The 17,942-nt window shown below is 38.3% G+C and overlaps 1 protein-coding gene across 2 annotated transcripts in view; it reads right to left on the bottom strand.

The window, feature by feature from the left end:
- Positions 1 to 17,942, bottom strand: part of nat16 (N-acetyltransferase 16) — a 47,818-nt gene that overhangs the window by 15,278 nt on the left and 14,598 nt on the right. Inside the window, exons 2-5 of one of the 2 annotated variants that reach the window (XM_058625998.1) lie at positions 10,897 to 11,086; positions 2,531 to 2,756; positions 1,129 to 1,353; positions 681 to 1,024 (exon numbers count right to left, since the gene is read on the bottom strand). In XM_058625998.1, coding sequence (XP_058481981.1) covers positions 681 to 1,024; positions 1,129 to 1,353; positions 2,531 to 2,746 — 785 coding nt within the window. In that variant the 5' untranslated portion in view covers positions 2,747 to 2,756; positions 10,897 to 11,086. The remainder of the gene's footprint in view (positions 1 to 680; positions 1,025 to 1,128; positions 1,354 to 2,530; positions 2,757 to 10,896; positions 11,087 to 17,942) is intronic. The other variant, XM_058625997.1, reaches the window with a different exon arrangement.

Here is a 17,942-nt window from a genome sequence, read left to right as displayed (position 1 = left end):
CTGATAGTTCCATGTCAACAAGCTCAGAGAAAGTGACCTTCCTCCCGGTGATAGCAAAAATGGACATTGCACAACATGTTGATGCATTCAGCAGCGCACACTGTGCTTATTGCAATCAAAGAATCAGCTTTACTCAACTTTTAATTGTGGGAGTACATGTGTTTCATTACTTTGTTTACATGTCACCCATCCACGAGTTTGACTCTGGCAGCGGGTCTGATAATATATGCAGCAGATGTGGGTTTGCATGCCGTGCCAAGGAACACAGCCTATTGAGGTAAAGCAATAAAAATCTCACGCATCGTCTGATCGTGACGATTGCATCTCTATTATCTATGATTATCCTCTTTTACGTTACCCTAACCCTAACCCTCTGTCTACTTTTCCAGGGATTTAAACTCAGATTTTCTCTGTGGACTGAGATGTGGGGAGTGAGCAGTTTAAAAAGCAGCACAAACTTCAGTTTTGTGTTAGTAAAGGCTGTTTAAAGGTGAGATTAGATAAGATTAAAGCATGTCTAGGTGAACCTATGGTTGAATTATTAGCATCTGTGTCTCAAGCTGGTTCTCAGTGCAGGTAGCGTGCTGGTGGAACACACACAGCGCAGTATAAGTGAATGTCTCTATACCTCATGCAACCACACTAACCCTTTAAAAGTCAATTAAAGAAAGGACAATTACCAGTCATCACCGATGGGCACCCTGAAAGGGAAGGTGCAGAGACTGGCCACAGCAGGGTTGGACACATCATCCACCATCCAGTCGATGTCCTTCTTCAGTAGAATGGCCATGTTACTGGGCAAGGGTTTGAATGGCTGCCAGTCTTGAATAATGGTAGAATTAGGAAGCACACCCTGCATCAGGTCAGTGGTCAGATACAGCCGGTGGATAGCTGTGTGGTCCAGACGCACCGGGGGACATTTAGGGGAGGAGGTGGGCAAAGAGGACTGGATATCGCCAACCACACCAAGCTCAGACAGACGGAGTTTCAGGTCTTCAGCTCTGAAGCGCACGAGCAGAATACCCTGTTGGAGAAAGTCAGGCTGATGAAGAACTACAACAGTGACTGAAAACAAGGAAAAAGATCACAACAAAGATCTGTGTCTTATTATGATGTGGTGTTTCCCACCTGCTTGGTTATGAGGCGATACTTCTGGAAGTCCTTTGGCCCGAGCTGATCATCACGGGTCAGGCGACACACTTTGACCTCTGGGTACTTGAACTTGACCAGCTCGTTGCAGAAACGCAGCAGAACCCCGGCCACGCCTTTGCCTCTTTCCTGAGGGGCAACACGCAGACCCTCCACCAACATGGTGTCCCCATCGTCGATCACACACACCGACTCCAGGGCAATCTGTCGAGGATTGAGAGGAAGCCACGAGACACAAATGACGGACCTTTCTAGAACTTTTAGAAGTTTACACATTGGATGAAAGTTGCTACAAAAACAATGTTTGTCGGATTGAGTTACTTTTTAAATGCAGTAATTTATAATGTATTTTATGTTTTAGTTTTAAAGTAACGTTCTACTGTTTATATAGTAAGGTATATATCATTGTATGTTTTATAATTTTTGATTTTACAGTTTTTTGATGTTTAACATTCTGTATGTTTCTATTTCATGGTAATACTACAGGCCTACTATTTTACCCTGCTGCTGTAACACTGCACTTTTTCTTCGAGTGAAACAAATAAAGGATCATCTTAATTTATCTTATCTTATCAGAGAGCTAGAGACAGAGACAGAGACAGAGAGAGAGACGGACAGGAGATGTGTGATGACTGAAGTAAGCAGCCAGAATAACGGCTCAGCTAATGCTGTGAGCCAGAGTGAAAAGCTCAGACATCTGAAAGAGTTTGGAATTGAACCACTGCCCTCGGTGCCAAAAGGAGCCACAGCACCGAGCAATCAGTTATATACAGTCTGTCAAGTTGTGCAATGTATTGCTTGATCTCTGTGGATTTAAAGTGTGCATTGAACTCTTTAAGCTTACAAATGGCACTGTGGGCAAACTGACTCATGTGATTTTCAGAGCTCTGTTTAACTTAACTTAACTTTAAATGGCTGTATTTATAATGGCTTATATTTAAGCTGTTTCTACGACACTACTACTGCTGAAAGACCAAGTAAACTCTCGGTCTAATACTGAAATAAATAAATGCAAGTGATCATGGCTTCAAACTTCAAATCCAATGCAATCCATAAACCTTAAACATTACATAACGTGTAACTAAGCACAGACAAAATGTTATCAAAAACAAAAAGCAGCAACAACATTTTGACTGAACTCATTTTGTTTTTTTCTGTCACATAGATGCACTGTATGAATGTGTGAGTGAACGGGTGAATGGCAAAACAGTAGTGTAAAGCAGGTCATGAAGACTAGAGAAGCTCTGTATAAATACAAACCATTTACCTTTTATCCAAGTACATAACAATTCTCAGTTTATTAAACTGAGTTCTGACTTTGCTTCCAGAATCTTAGAGTTCTGACTTTTCCTAAAAACATAGGAATATTTTTCATACTTACCACTTTCCCATGTTTGCGAGCCAGTATGACTATACGGTTAGTCTCCTGCAGCCAGCTGGTGTATCTGGTGGGCAAGTAGTCAAGGCCTCCGTAGATGTCCTGACTCATAGCCATGATGTCATCAAAGTCCTCCTCAGTGGCCACAGTGAACTGTAGGCCAGCCTGGGACAGGGTCTCGGGGAGCTGGGGCATAGTCAGGCTGGCATCAATCTTCATTTTGAATCAACTGATGAGATACAAAGGAGGAGAGGTTAATGTGGATTATTTGGTCTCAGAGCTGGATGACAGAGAAGATGCAGAATATTTTCAAAAATGAACAATTCAAGCAAAATTGGAATACCATATACGAAGAAAATGAAACATCTGTAAAGATATTAAAAACCTGTAAACAAAGAATACCCAATGTAGAGAAGTCATTAAGAAAAGAACAATTGAAGCGGAACACAAATGTAAAAAATATAAAAATAAGCTTACTAATACAATGAAAACTTGTAAGAAAGAATATTTTAATAATACATTAGACTACAATAGAAATAACACAAAAGGTATATGCAATGTTTTAAATAGTATAATTCAAAATGGAATGTGAAACAATAACTATCCTCAGTATTTTATAGATAATACAAATTGAATTAAAAACACGAATGAAATACCCAATGGATTCAATGTATTTTTTGTAAATGTTGGACCAAAACTGGCAAAGGCAATAAATAAGGAACATAAGGGACAGAAAGAGATGCTGCAGATCATGCTGAGAGAAACAATGTTTTTAAGAGCAGTGGAAGAATAACCCTAACCCTAACCAGTACAGACTGGAACGATATTGACATGGTCACAGTGAAGACTGTTATTAATGCTATTGTAAAACCACTAATGTATATTTGTAAGTTGATAGACATCACTTTACAAACTATTCATATAACAGCTCTAAAGTGCTGGGGAATTGTGGACGACAGATGATAGTATTGAAATATTTGAGTATTGTTCACAGCAAAATTAAGAAATCCAGGATTACAGAGAAATCTAGGGTTCTTTTTGTCACATCAGTCCATCGTAGCACCTCATGTAGGCCAAGTCAGAATTAGGAGGTGCAGCTGGGTTAAGTCAGGTTTAAATAATTCAGATACATCTGAAATGGAAGCGAATCTGCTGCATCTTTTATACAGAGAGGACAACAGCAACTAATGAATGACTTTTAATATGGAAAAAAGGAAACATGACCACTGTGTTAAAAAGGAGGACCGAATGAATGTGTAATGTAGATATAGAGATATATAATAAGATTTTTTTTTTCAGCCGCTCCCTCTCTCTATGGGTCGCCACAGCAGATGACCTCCATATTTGATTTGGCAGAGATTTCTTTTATGTCTTTTTGTCCTTCCTGATGCAACCCTCCCATTTATCCAGGCTTGGGACTGGTGTCAATTTAGAGTGTCCAAATAACAGTCCCTTAGCATTAAGTATCTGTTGACTTCAGAAATAAATGCCAGCATGTATTTGGTAGTGAAAAAGAAAAACACAAAACACAAGATATGGGATTAGCAAAGGGATGAAAAAGAGGCAGGACAAAGGGTGATGAGATTAATGCTGCTGCTGCTGCTGCTGCTGCTGCTGCTGCTGCTGCTGCCATGTGACCAGAAATAAAGTCTGTGCCATGTGATGTGTGCCACACGGGGACAATACATCATCACCCTCTCTGTGAGTCAACGGAAACACAATCAAGGTCTCAAAGCTGCGACCACAGAAGAACCAATCACACATGAGAGGCACAGAGAGAGAGACAGAGAGAGACAGACAGAGAGAGAGAGACAGAGAGAGAGACAGACAGAGAGAGAGACAGAGAGAGCGAGAGAGAAATGACAACACAGATAAATGACAACAGACACAGGAAGTGGAAGACTGGCTCATATTTTGATCCCCGTCTTTTCCCATAAATCCTGTAAATCCACAACCTTTAACCCCGGTAATCTGTACACTAATACTCTGTCATACCCAATCCACACTACAAGCTTGGGCATTCAGCTGAAGAAGTCATCAAATTAAACACACAAGATGTGATGCAGAAAGATCCTGAAGCCCACCATGTTCATTCGGATAAACATACGTGACGTACTTGCCAGATGAGATGGGCTGAGGGTTCTTAAATACACTTGCTGTGAAGAGTTTAGTTTGAATTATGTTGCAATACAATGTATGCAAGCAAAGAAGCAGACATCCTTTTTGGTAAATGAAGGCCACCATAGTTCCCTGACATGTGTGGCAGTCACACCATTAGATGGCACTTATTTTTACACACTGGACCTTTTAGTGAATATATCTTCATCATCTTTAGCATCATATTTTATTTCCAATAAACATGGGCACTGCAATTGTGAGTCGCACAGGCTTCCACATTCACCAGGTTCTCCAGGTCTGCGTTACAAAACCAGCTCAAAAGTCAGCCCCCCAAAATATGCCGCTGCTGCACCATTCCTGTTAAAAGTCCATTAGCATTACGGTCATTGCCACATGTGTCATGGGCAGCTCATGGCCAAGAGGAAAGCAATATAAGGAAGGTCACCAGTTTTAATCCCAGGACCGGTCAAGGACTGGGGTGAGCAAGGCACCCAATCCACTATTGCTCCCCACGAAGAGCACAGGTTCAGACCAGGTCAAATGCACTATCGCTCATTTGTGTGTGTGCAAAAATAACCAAAACATAAATATTTATGTGCCAGTATTAAAAGCACTTTACAAAGACATTTAACCAAAGTCTGAAAGGGGCCTTGTATAATTACACAGTGTATTATCATGAATAAAATATGGTTCTGTGAATGTGAGGTGGTTAAGTTCTTATGCAATTATTGTTCAGCATTCCCAACGTTCATAATGACGTGTGACACTGGAAATGTGTTGGTCATGACTCAGTTACTTGAAAACTGGCCTGATATTTGCAGCATAAGGAAAGAAAATAGAAGTTATCATAAAGTGAATAGACCAAACTATCTCTAAATACAAGAAGAAGAAGACGACAAAGATATAAAAGATACATTTTGACTTAGATGCTTTCCTTCACTCCTCTTTCAATCCATCTGTCGTCTCTGTCCAAAATGTGTACAATGTGCGTCTTCAAACAAGTGTCCCTGTTCTGCACTCAGCTTTTGTGTGATGCCTGTCTCTCTCTGGACACCATCAGTTGGTCCCTCGACAAAAAGACCTTTGACCTTTATTATTGACCCTGCTCTATGTGGCCCACATATGCACTGTTGGGGATCAATAATGGTTTTGTACAAAGAGGATTCATGAAACGGAAGGGGTTAAAATAACAGATGGTCACAAAGACTCAGGAGGAGGCGTTATTTTGAAAGGCTTCACAATCAAGTGGGGGCAGTTAAGCTTGAAAGGCAGAGGGAAATTTCAACTGTACTTTAATATACAGTAAATAATTATCATAATATCATCAAAATATAGACTAAAAATAAACATAGAGCTGTTTATACGGGGAAACAGCAAATGGAAATTCTGTGACCTGTAATCTCTCATGTAACGCAATGCAAGGTAAAGTCAGTGCAATCCCAGAAGGAGCCCAGTCAGGATTAAGTGACATTAAATGTCAGTAATCTGAACCAAGACACCTTTCTTTATGTCGCCATCCAAGAAAAGACAAACAAAAAGAAAATGTAATAATGTAAATGGACAGGACATGTAGACATGAGTTAGTGGTCCACCAACATAAAAAGGACAAAGAACACTCAGAAACTCAATATTTTTCTTCTTTGCTCTAGAAAGGATTTCTGCTGTAGTACATATTCCAGGGCTGTACGTGGCGCTGTAACGCTGCCACAGAAAAACGCCAAAAAAAGAGGGATTTTTCAATAAAGCTTTATTTGAGTATTACAAAGTATTACATTGTGTACAATAACAGAAACGGAGATGGAATGAACCAAGTCAGGGCAACTCAGGAAAGAAAATGAAAGTTAGCATACAGTTTAAAAACCAAACAATCTTCAAACACAAAAAGAATACAATGATGACAAAGATAGCAACAGCAAATGCAAGAGCAACAGAGGGGTGGGGCTATTGACTCTCTATACAAAAACACAACGATGGTGTTATGACATTTTCCGACTGTGGGACCCATTTTCCCAAAAAAAGATTTGGGCACCTAAAATGCCTGTTCTGTGTGGATATAAAGCCAAAACTATGCAACATTTTTGCAGATTCCCTTAAATTTGTTTGTGTGTACGGCTCCCAAATACCTCTATTTTCTACCAGTTTTTGGATGAGAGGTGAAATGTCTTAAGTCCAGTTGCCTACAGCTAACTCCTGAAAATGACTATGACCTGGATGACTGAGAACCTCCAAATACGTTTGTTATTTGAATTTAATCAGATGTTTAATATTGCATTTTTGCTGATTTAATTTTTTCAAACAAAAAGTGGATATGGGTCTTGAAAGTTCTCTAAACTCTCACCCAAAACCAAAAACCCAATCAATAAAAACCTACCAAAACAACATTTATAGAAGTGGGACTCCTGTTTCTCCTCAAGCCATAAACATCACAGAGAGACAGACGCTCAGAAGCCACAGAGGAAATTGGAATTATATAATAACAAGTGACAAAATAATGGACGGGTTTGAAGATGGCATACACTGGTAGATCTAATATCCTGTACAAATCAACGCACACCTTTCACCTGTGATTTGCAAACACATCAAACACATGTACAGGCCGTAAGCGCAACCACGTCTGCAGAGATCCCTTTTCGGACCAACACGAGCACCTCCACATTTTCTGAACGTGCAGACCATTATGCACTGACTGTGAATGCTTCCTGTAGCACAGTTTCCAGTCCACTTGGCGGGACTCTTGTTAAAGTCAAATTTACACAATAAAGAAGAGAGAAATGGACATTTGTTTGAGGAAAATCCACAAATACAACACACATACAACTCAGGGCTCAAAGAATACAAGGATATACAATCCGAAGGTAAACTCCTCGTGAGAAATCACTGCTAATGGAATGGAATGTGAGTTTGAGTACACATGTCGGAAACGCTAGACTAACTCAGACCCTCATTTTTGTGTGACTGGAACCACAGTCATTTGTTGTGGATCTCTGTGGACATGGAATGCAGAAACTATTATCCAGGCATTAGAGTGCTGCTGCAAAGCATTTTACAGCCAACAGACTGACCTTGTCTTTTGGCGATTATTATTATGTGTCTCTAGTATAACACGTTACAATTGTACACTGTTGCAGACTGCAGATAAAATCACATTACTTATTGAGATTGTGGATGTCGTAATCAACATGAATGATGTAATGATGCTGCGTTTAATTTCTAGTCGTAATTTCTCCCCATAAACTCGGGACACTCAGAGCATCTCCAACTTCCGAGTTCCAATGTAAACAGAACGCAGCATGAATGTGATCATGTTGTGGCGGTCTTTTCATAGGCAGACCGTAAATACACAGGAGAAAGTACAGTTTGAAAGCCTCTCCATTCCATGTCTTAAGGGAGTTTTGCACAGCTTCCACCCATGCATCCATTCCTACTAAAATAAGGGTCCACTTTGGTTTGGTTTGCCATACCTGACCCAACATTCTATTCCAACATCTTCTCCGAGCCACAAATATATGTTTAGGGTGTAGAATCAAACAGAAGCACATCTACTGTATCAGTCTTGCCTGAGAAAAGCATCTCAAAGTGATGGCTGAATCTTGTCTGATGCACTCTCTCTAGCTGCACTGCTCACAGGGAAGCAAAATAATGATAATAATACAAATCAGTGCTTCTTCTTGAAAACCTGAATTTAAAAAGATACGTTTGTCTAAGCTATCTCTCATGAGGGAGTGAGTGAGTGTACAGGGTTTTTAGAAGCTAACACAGAAATGCTAGACATGTTCCAATGATCTATCAATCAGCCATGTGAGCTGTAAGGGTATTTGTAATGAAAACACTGTCTGGGCACAGCAGACACACACACGTGCACTTTGTGGACACTGGTATTTTTCCATCATGCTTAGATGAGCTGTCAGGCTTGGCTGGACAGTCCAGCCCTGTGTTTTGTATTTGTGTGACCGTCTCTCTCGCTCTCACTCACACACACACACACACACACACACACACGCACACACACACACATTGATTCATTCTTACCCAACACACTCAAATTCTCTCCCTCTCTTTATCTGGCAGTAAACTCCAAACAAAGTGGAATTTGGCATGGTTGTATAGACTGTTGAGGAGCCTTTAAATACGCTACTGTGAGCACATGCCAGCACTCTCTCTGTGTTGGGGTCTGGCCACATGGAGGAGCTTTGGAGTGAAGGGGTTTCGACTGAGGCAAGAATGATACCAGATCACTAAAGGCCTTTTAGTGAGACACTTTTTTTCTAACCTATATCTGGTAGGGCCATATTTGATCATATACAACAATACGGTACAAATGTTTACGTAATAAAGGTGCCTTATTACAATATAAACTATATACTGTAGCTGGTGGTGTGTTGATGCACTGATGTAATGAAGTGATAATGCTCCTGGGACACAGTAGCTGTTTTTGTCAAGTGGGCAGATCCAAACAGGACATTTTAATCACTGATTTCACACAATAACATAATTCTTCTTTCTGACAATGGACACTGGCATGGGGAAGTGATTGCTTTACAAAACAACACAAACTTCATTTTCCTGCCTGTCTACTAACGTGATTAAGTGCCAAATATTAAAGTATCATATTAGTAAATGAATAAATATTAATTCATATTTCAAATAAGAGTTTTTGCTGATACCAACTAATATAAATCAGTGCCGTGCATATACTTTTTCTTCCTCTAGCTGATCAAATGTAACAGTTTTATAATCTAATATTTATTTTAATATATAAAATAAATATTAATTTATTTTATATATTAATAAAATATAATATATAAAATAAATATAATGTTACTTTGTCAAATTAACCTTTAGATGCAGAAATTACAGTTTTAGTGATGGGAGCATTTATTAAGTTTCGGATGACGAACAATTTAGTTAGTTTAATAACTGTCCATATATATATATACAAAAGAATGTGACATACCTAATTCAGCTTTAGATGAAAACCTGTGACAAATAATACTATGTAAACCTCTATAGCAGAGTACAGATGTCAAACTCCTTCTTTGTTTGTGTGCTATCATAATAAATAAATAATCTTTGCTATGTTGAAATGGAAGTTGTTTATGTTGTCCAGCTGACGATTGGTAGTGGATTCTTTTTTTCAATTAGATAATTAGTCATGGTTATTTCTGTTTATTCAGAATAAACATTAAAAATGTTGGGACGACATCTAATCCTACAATTCACTGCACTTGACACATTAGCAAATATGAATAAACCCCCACTTTTTCATTCTTCGTCAATGGTTCAGAAATGCTGCAAGGACCTTAAATTACGTTGGTAGGCGGGGTGTGGGCAGGGCCTGATGACTGAAACACAACACAACAGACAACAATGGAGGACATCCAGCAGCTCTTTTTTCCCTACCTTTTGTGGCTGTTTGTGTCAAAAAGTCACGCTTTGTAAGAGACTGTGGGAGTTTGCCTCGACTTCCATGAGATATTTGATTACAAGAGAGTGATGTTTTTTGGCAGCCCAATCAGATGACTGTCATGGGTGGAGCTTACTCTGGTACCCCAATGGAAGGGTTCCATAGAATGGAACAGTTGGGACTGGTTATGTTTGTACTATTCCTAATGGAAACCAAACATATACGTACCATGTTTGGTTTAAGCAGAGACTTTAATGGAATGCTAATGTTTTCGTAATTGCCCGCAAACTTTTTTGAAGCGTTATAACTTTTTCCTCCTCCAAGCAAAGAATTAATGCTTTGCTTTTGACTAAAAGCTGTTGTTAACTTGCACTTATTGTGTATAGGGGGCCATGGTGAAATTCACAAAGGAATTATTTGCAATTTTCACAATTGTGTGCTTTTTATTTGCGTCACCGTTATTGTGCAAAGGCCTGAAGGTCTACAGTTGATTTTTAGTAATATTAAAACTGCGCTACAAATTGTGAGAAAATCTTCAATGGCAAGGGAAGCATTTAAGGAATTAAACACTTTTAAAGACTGTTTAACCCATTCAAAATTATCAAAATCAAAGCCAAATGTGACATCCATGCCTCACATGTTAAGCCTCAATTAACTGTGGAGGGCAGCATTACACCTCTCAGTGTACAGCCTGTCAGAAGAAGAAGAAGAAGAACATGCCAACTCTGATTGATTTGGAGTATACTGCCACCACTAATCTCCACACAGCACAAATAAATAAGACCATCATCATGACAATAAGAGGTCTCTTGAGCACCAGAATAATACAAAACTCAAAGGAACACACCATGTCTTCGGGAAGATTTTCCTGTTGGTCAAGTGATGAGAACATGGACATCAAAATCATTCATGTCTCCAGGGAAGATCCTTGGCTCCAGTGCTTCATGCCAGTGGACTCCATGCTGACGCAAACACATAAGCATATCACCCTGTTGTGCGATAGCAGGCTCCATGTCATTTATCCAACGCAGCCCGGCCTATACATGAAACAAACCAGTGACACACAGGCACCAGAAAATGATTAGTTGGTAAATATGTTAATCATCACTCTGTGCTTGTTGTCGTGTAAATAGGGTTGTACAACATTGTGACCAACACTGTTTGGTTTTGAATATGCAAAACTACTCTGCACTGTTGTGAATAACTGGAGGGTTATTCTGTTAAGAAGATTACCAATGTCTTGATATGTCATGCTATTGAATGCATTACTGGTTTAATACTGGTCACAGATGACATGACAGCCTCCATGTTAATGGACGGGGCATAAGCCAAAATATAGTGTCAAACTTAATATAAGTCAAACTTTTATTTAATTAACGAACACTGGACTCTAAGCTGTACAAAGCTGACATAAAATATGTTGGTATGCATAACTGCTTAACTTCAAAGATTAGCACCAACTCTTTGATGATTTTAGGTCTCAACAATTTCAGAAAAAATGTCCAATTGCAATTTTTGTGACAAATATTGTAATTTGATTTGTTTTAAAATCAATATTCACAGTATTAGTTGATTTATGCAATGACCTTTCGCACACAAAACAGACTCTGTACTGTCATTCTGTGACAGCACACAGACTGTGTATGACATTCTAATGCAAGGATGAGAATTTATAATATGATTATTTTAAAATTGGAACAAATCCAAAAACAAATTAGTTAACAGCAGCTTTTGGATTATTATTATTAGTATTATTATTATTAGTATTATTATTATTAAGTGGATTTACTGGAATTATTACTGAAATTTACTGGATTTACTGCAATTAAAAAAGACTCTCTCTCTCCTCTGAGTAATCTACCACATGATATTTCCGTAAAAGTTTTTGATTTTGTTTTTTAGTCTAAAATAGAACAAAATTGACGCGTCTTTTTTGAGAAAAAAAAATAAGAGTTAAGGTGTTCACTTAAAATCCTAACAAATGTCTGTGTTGTTAGTAGCACAAAATGGCTGCCAAAACTTCCCAAATAGATTCCAGTAAACCTGGCCATACAATAACGTAATATTTTATTTTCTTACCAAGGTTTAGATTTAACAACATGCTGTAAATTATATTTAAATCTTAATAAAAATGACCTTCATGCAGCATCTAAAAATCAATGTCTATGATGTTGAAAGAAGCAGGCCAGCCAATACTTGCTCTGATTCTGCAGCACTTTTATAGGTCAAAGTGTGATGAGTCCTTGCTGCTGCAATGAAGTCACAAAAAAAAATATATCCCTTAATCTAATTGACAAATGTCAATGAAAAGCCACAGAAATGTTTAAACAAAATAAATCCGTGTAGCATGTAATACTGCTGCACCTCGTTCATTATTCACCAAGCTTTGGTATTGAATTTTAAGTCATTTTCCAAAAAAGTATCAATAAAGAATGATGTTTGTTATGGAGACTCAGGAGCAGTCACTGTTTGTGAAACTGCTAAGACACACATTTGGGGCTTGAATTTAAGATACAATATAGATTGTTTTCTTATGAATAAAATCTCTGAATCCTATTTTATCTCACTCGTCACTATATGCAGCTCCATCCCTCCACAGGAGGTCCTGAGTAAGTAATGTTGCTGATGCTGTGACCACACAAAAAACTACACTGTGAACCGACATTGAACTGTAGTAATGTCAGGCGTGAATAATGGACTGTGGCCACACAAAGGGACTTTTATTACGGACAAGAGAGTAACATTACACTGTTTAATATTTTGTTTACTCTAAGGTCTTTGTGACGTTTAGTTTCTTTCTTGAATGTTAAATAAATGCTGTGACACTACAGTTTCAATACTTTTTTTAATTGTATTTTATTTCAATTATTTTGTTTAATATTTCACTGTAATACATATGTTGTTGTTTGTTAAGAGCTGTCGCTGTATTTAGGCCAGTTTTCCCCATAATAGGGGCCGTCTCATCCTATAGGTGCTGGGGAGGGATAAGGGAACAGTGAGGTGTCGTTGCATTTAGTTCAAGCATGCTACACCCCAGACTACACCCCCTTCTTTATGTGATCTGTGACATTGGAGGGCCCCTTTAATTCATCAATCCATTTTCTACCGTTTCATCCTCCACAGGAGGGTTGCAGGGGGAGCTGCCATAGGGTGACAGGTGGGTTACACCCTGGACCATCATCAACCATTCACTCTCGCTCTCACACCTACGGTCAATTTAGAGTGTCCAGTTTACCTAATCCCCGTATTTCATGTTCTTGGACTGTGGGAGGAAGCTGGAGATCCTGAGAAAACCCACGCACACACGGAGAGAACATGCAAACTCCATGCAGAAAGGCCCTTGTTTCGACCTGGCCTCGAACCATGGTCTTCTTGCTGCAAAGGCAAGAGTGATAACCACTATACCAACTATGTGGCCCCTTTAATTCATGTCACGCAGAATAGGAGAAGATTGAATTGTGCCGTGTCGTCTAGACTTTAGATAGAAGTTGTTTTCACATATTGTACAAGCACGCTCTGCTTGTTACACTTAGTCGGACTGTAGTCGGACTTCTGCGCATGAAACAAAATTTCCTCCCCAGTCTTTGACCCGCACGAAGACGGAGACAACATATAAAGAGTGAAAGTTATGGAGAAGACCTACATTTGGACTTTTCACCAGTAACATGTACAGTACAGCAGATACGAACATACAGAACCACGGTACCATCCATCTCACGATCCATCTCGCCTTTCATTGTTTGTATTTTTGCGACGTAAATGTCAATAGGAAACTGATTCAATATGCACTAGCTTAGAGAACTTCAGCGCCACCTACAAAGAAGGCCAATAAGTCATTTTTCTCCTCCGCATGCATACTGTACTTGGACTCGGCAAGTTGTCCAGTCTCCTGTCTTAGTTGGCTCACAGCCTTTTTCAGGGGTTTTTCCAGAAAAGAAAAAAGAGTATGAGGACAACACTGATGGCATGGAAGCGAGGTGAAAAGGCGGCATTCTAGGTTCCTAAGGATATGAAATCTTGTGAGAATATGTAATTCAGTACGCCCCCTTTGAGCAGTTAACTAAAGAGATCAGCTCATCTGATGCATCTGTTATTCCCTTAATTGCAGCACTAAAGTGTCTTCTACACAAAGAGGTTGAGACGGACCACGGAGTGAAAACAATGAAGTGTTCTCTTAAGAGTCTGTCAACACGTTTTACTAAGATCTACTCGAATCCCCTGCACTTCATCGTGACTGTACTCGAGCCTCATCATAAAGATCATCATTTGGATGTGGGGATAAAGCTGCACGTAGAGAAATGACCCAGGCTGCGTTGGATACTATAAATAAATATTTTCATAGATTCTTAATTGATTTATTCTTTGAAGCATGAGTATTAATCCATTAAAAAAAAATTGTACAGAATTGGCATAATAATTTCTTTCGGAGTTTCTGATTTTCAGTTTTCCGACAACAATTTTCATTTCGGTGCATCCCTACTCAAGTGGCCCTTACCTTTGAAAGAACTCCAAGGTCAATCACCTGTCATCACATGAAGCAGTCACTCCCTCCAGAGAAGCATTATTTTTCTTGTACTAACTGAACCGCTTCAGCAAGAGTTCTTACAGGTTTCCGAACACCACCTGTACAATGCAGCTCTTTGGTCATGAATAACGCATTAACTGAGGCAGTATGTTTAATTCAGACAATAAGATCGGCCAGGTGTAGGGTTACCAACTGTTTTCTGTTTTCTCATAAGGCTAATTCCCCTAATGAGCTTCTTTTTTTTTTGTTTAGTTGTTTAGTTTAATAATGTAAAGTTGCTTTATTTAGTTAAATTTAGAGCATAATCAAATCTGCTATGAGTCTGAAATGAACAAATACTTTAGTTCAGAGTTTGTCAGCAACATTAAGTGCTTTTAAGCATATTATGGTGTTCTTCAACACAATGCACGATCAGGGTTTCTCAGTCCTGGTCATGGAGACCCACTGCTCACTTGACAGAGCAATTTCAGATAAAGACTTTATACATATGTACATATGTATATATATATTAATGAAAGGCAACATCAGACATTTAAACTTTCAAACATCAGCATTATTGAAATCTATCAGATTAGATGACAGTCACAAATGAAGTTTGTATGAATTAGTTTCAGTGGCATATTAATCCACATTTGGTGCTCCCATTTGTATTTGGGGCATCAGGATGGTGTGTGTGCGTGTGTGTGCGTGTGTGTGCGTGTGTGTTTGATTGAGACTCAGTAAACTACAGTGTGTTCATGGTGCTGAGGGAAGATGTCAGCCAATGCAACAGTGGTGCTGTTCATGGTAGCATTAGCATGCATCCTGCATGATCTGATCACAAGAGGGCTGCTCCGAATGTGGCACGTCACACCTGCCATTAGAGACACATGAGATCTCACTTTCCCCCACGACGATCTACATGTTTCTAAGAGTAAGAGTTTGGTAAAAAAAAAGGTAAACCACAGAAACTGTAAATCAACAGGAGGATGTCAATGGCGATTTATGGACACAAATTCATCAATGTATGGGAAATAATAATAATGTTATAAATGTTTATTAACTGTAAATGATTATAATGTCTAAACATTTAATAATGTTGTTCAGGTTAATTATCTAAGGGTTTATAAAGCCACTGGTAACGTCGGTTAACACAATAACATTAATAATGTGAGCCTGAAACTACCACATACAGTAGATCCTAAACATTTGTGGAACATGTTTCCCACTTTACAATAAGAGTAGCAAGAAACATTAATAAAGGGTAATAGTTGTTAATTAATGCTAAATTATGAGTATTTGATTATTTGCTTGATCGTAAAAAGTCAATCAGTGATTATTCGTAAAATATTAAAAAGATACAAATATTTTCTCAATGATTTATAAAACCAACATCTTTTTACTCCAGTGACTACCTCATTTGTGGTGCAACTGTGTTTTTATTTACCAGAGTCTTTAAAGGCTGCTCCTGTTAGATTAACATGCTGTTTAGAATATTCTATAAATAATACCACTAAATATTTAAATATCATTTTTGCTAGAAATGCCCATCCCTTTAATAATGCTTATTCTTTTACTCCCATACATTTATGAAGTCACCGTTTTTAATGTCATTTTTAAATTACTGACAATAATAGTAGCTTTAGACATTTGAATAATAATATATACATTAACAACCTAATTATCCTCAATAACATTCATACATGTTTAGTTAAAACATTAATTGACTGTTTGTAAATGCTTATACAAGTACTTATTATATTAATGTAACCTTATTGTGAAGTGTTCCCAAACGATTAACTTTTTTTGTAAGTGTGGCAGGTCAGAGGTCATCAGCTAAACAGTGTATGACCATGTAAATGTTAAATGGTCTGTATTTATACAGCACTTTTCTATTTTTGATGACCTCTCAAAGCTGCCTGACACTACAGTTTTGCCATTCACACCCATTCACTCACACTTTCATACTTTCATCTATGTGTATAATTAATAAGTCTGAACCAGGGCTGCAACTAATGATTATTTTCAGAAGTGACTAGTCTCTTGTATATTTTCTTTAATAATAGTTAAGTCATTTGATTCATATAATGCAACAAATGGTAGAAATGGTGTTTCCCAAACTAAAAACTAAAATGTCCTCAAATATTCTGTTTTGTTTTGTCCACAAGACGAAGTTATTCAGTTCACTGTGATGGAGCAAAGAAAGCAGAACATCTTCCCATTTAAAGCTACAGTGTGTAACTTCCAGTGAGCTTTTGTTATTGTTGTTTTTCTGCCTCTGTTTGGTCTCTGTGAACAGAAATTACAATTAATTGTTATTTTATTTGCTGCGTCCTTCATCTGAACAGACCTGACTTGAGGGAGCATCCGTGTCTATAGCAGAGTAGCAGAGCAGGGAAAAGATCATGTCAAACTCAACGACTGGGTTTTTTGAGCAGTAGAATTAACTTCTGATACTACAAATTGTTTACAATTGTCTCACTTTACTAGCACAATGTTGCATAACATAATAAAAGTCACTTCCTGTGTGCAGAGTGGGAATATCCCTGGGTGACCTGAGATCTAAATGCCGCTATACTGAGAAACACAGAGGGAGTCATGTGGCGCTGACAGTCTAAATCAGCATTGCATGAACTCAATCGTCATTTTTTAAAATGTAAAAGTTCCGTACTACAGCTTTACGAAGCTGAAATCAGAACTTTCAAAAGAAATTTAAAAAATTGTGAAAATGTATTTTTGTTTTCAAACACACACACACTCTCTGCCAGTGTAACACATACTGTATATTGACTTTGTGTTTTCTTTCTTTTCTTTTTTTGGTCTGACTCTCTTTTGGACTCTTTCCGTATTTAGGTTAAAAAAATTGTTTATTCTTAAAGTGTGACTACTTCCTGTTATCTGTTATCTAATGTATTACAACAGGTGTGGAATGACTACTACAGCTATACATAACAATAAAAACTTTGTTTATTAACTAACAGAATGAAAGACATTGGAAAAAAAACACCAAAAGGAAGTAGTGCCCAGCTGGTTCATGAAAGGAGCCTCTGCATCACTTTTGTATTTAGCTGCAAAGTGTAGGTGCTAGTAACCACTACTTTTTTTTTTTTTGTTGATACTTTATTAATGCCCTTAAGGAAATTATTCTCAGTCTCAGAGCGACTGATTATTCTCTGCATTTGACCCATCCTAGAATTCAGAGCAGTGGGCTGCCACACTGAGTAGCGCCCGGGGAGCAGGGTACCTTGCTCAGGGGTACCCCAGCCCTTTTTTTTTTTTTTGGCCGGGTGGGGATTTGAACCAGCAACCTTCCGGTTACAAGTCAAGTTCCCTTTCCACTTGGCCACGGGCTGCACTACTAAATTGAAATATAGTACAAAAACGTAATG

This window comes from Solea solea, chromosome 3, assembly GCF_958295425.1.
Source record: "Solea solea chromosome 3, fSolSol10.1, whole genome shotgun sequence".
Lineage (NCBI taxonomy): Eukaryota > Metazoa > Chordata > Actinopteri > Pleuronectiformes > Soleidae > Solea > Solea solea.
This window is presented reverse-complemented; position numbering and strand designations above follow the sequence as displayed.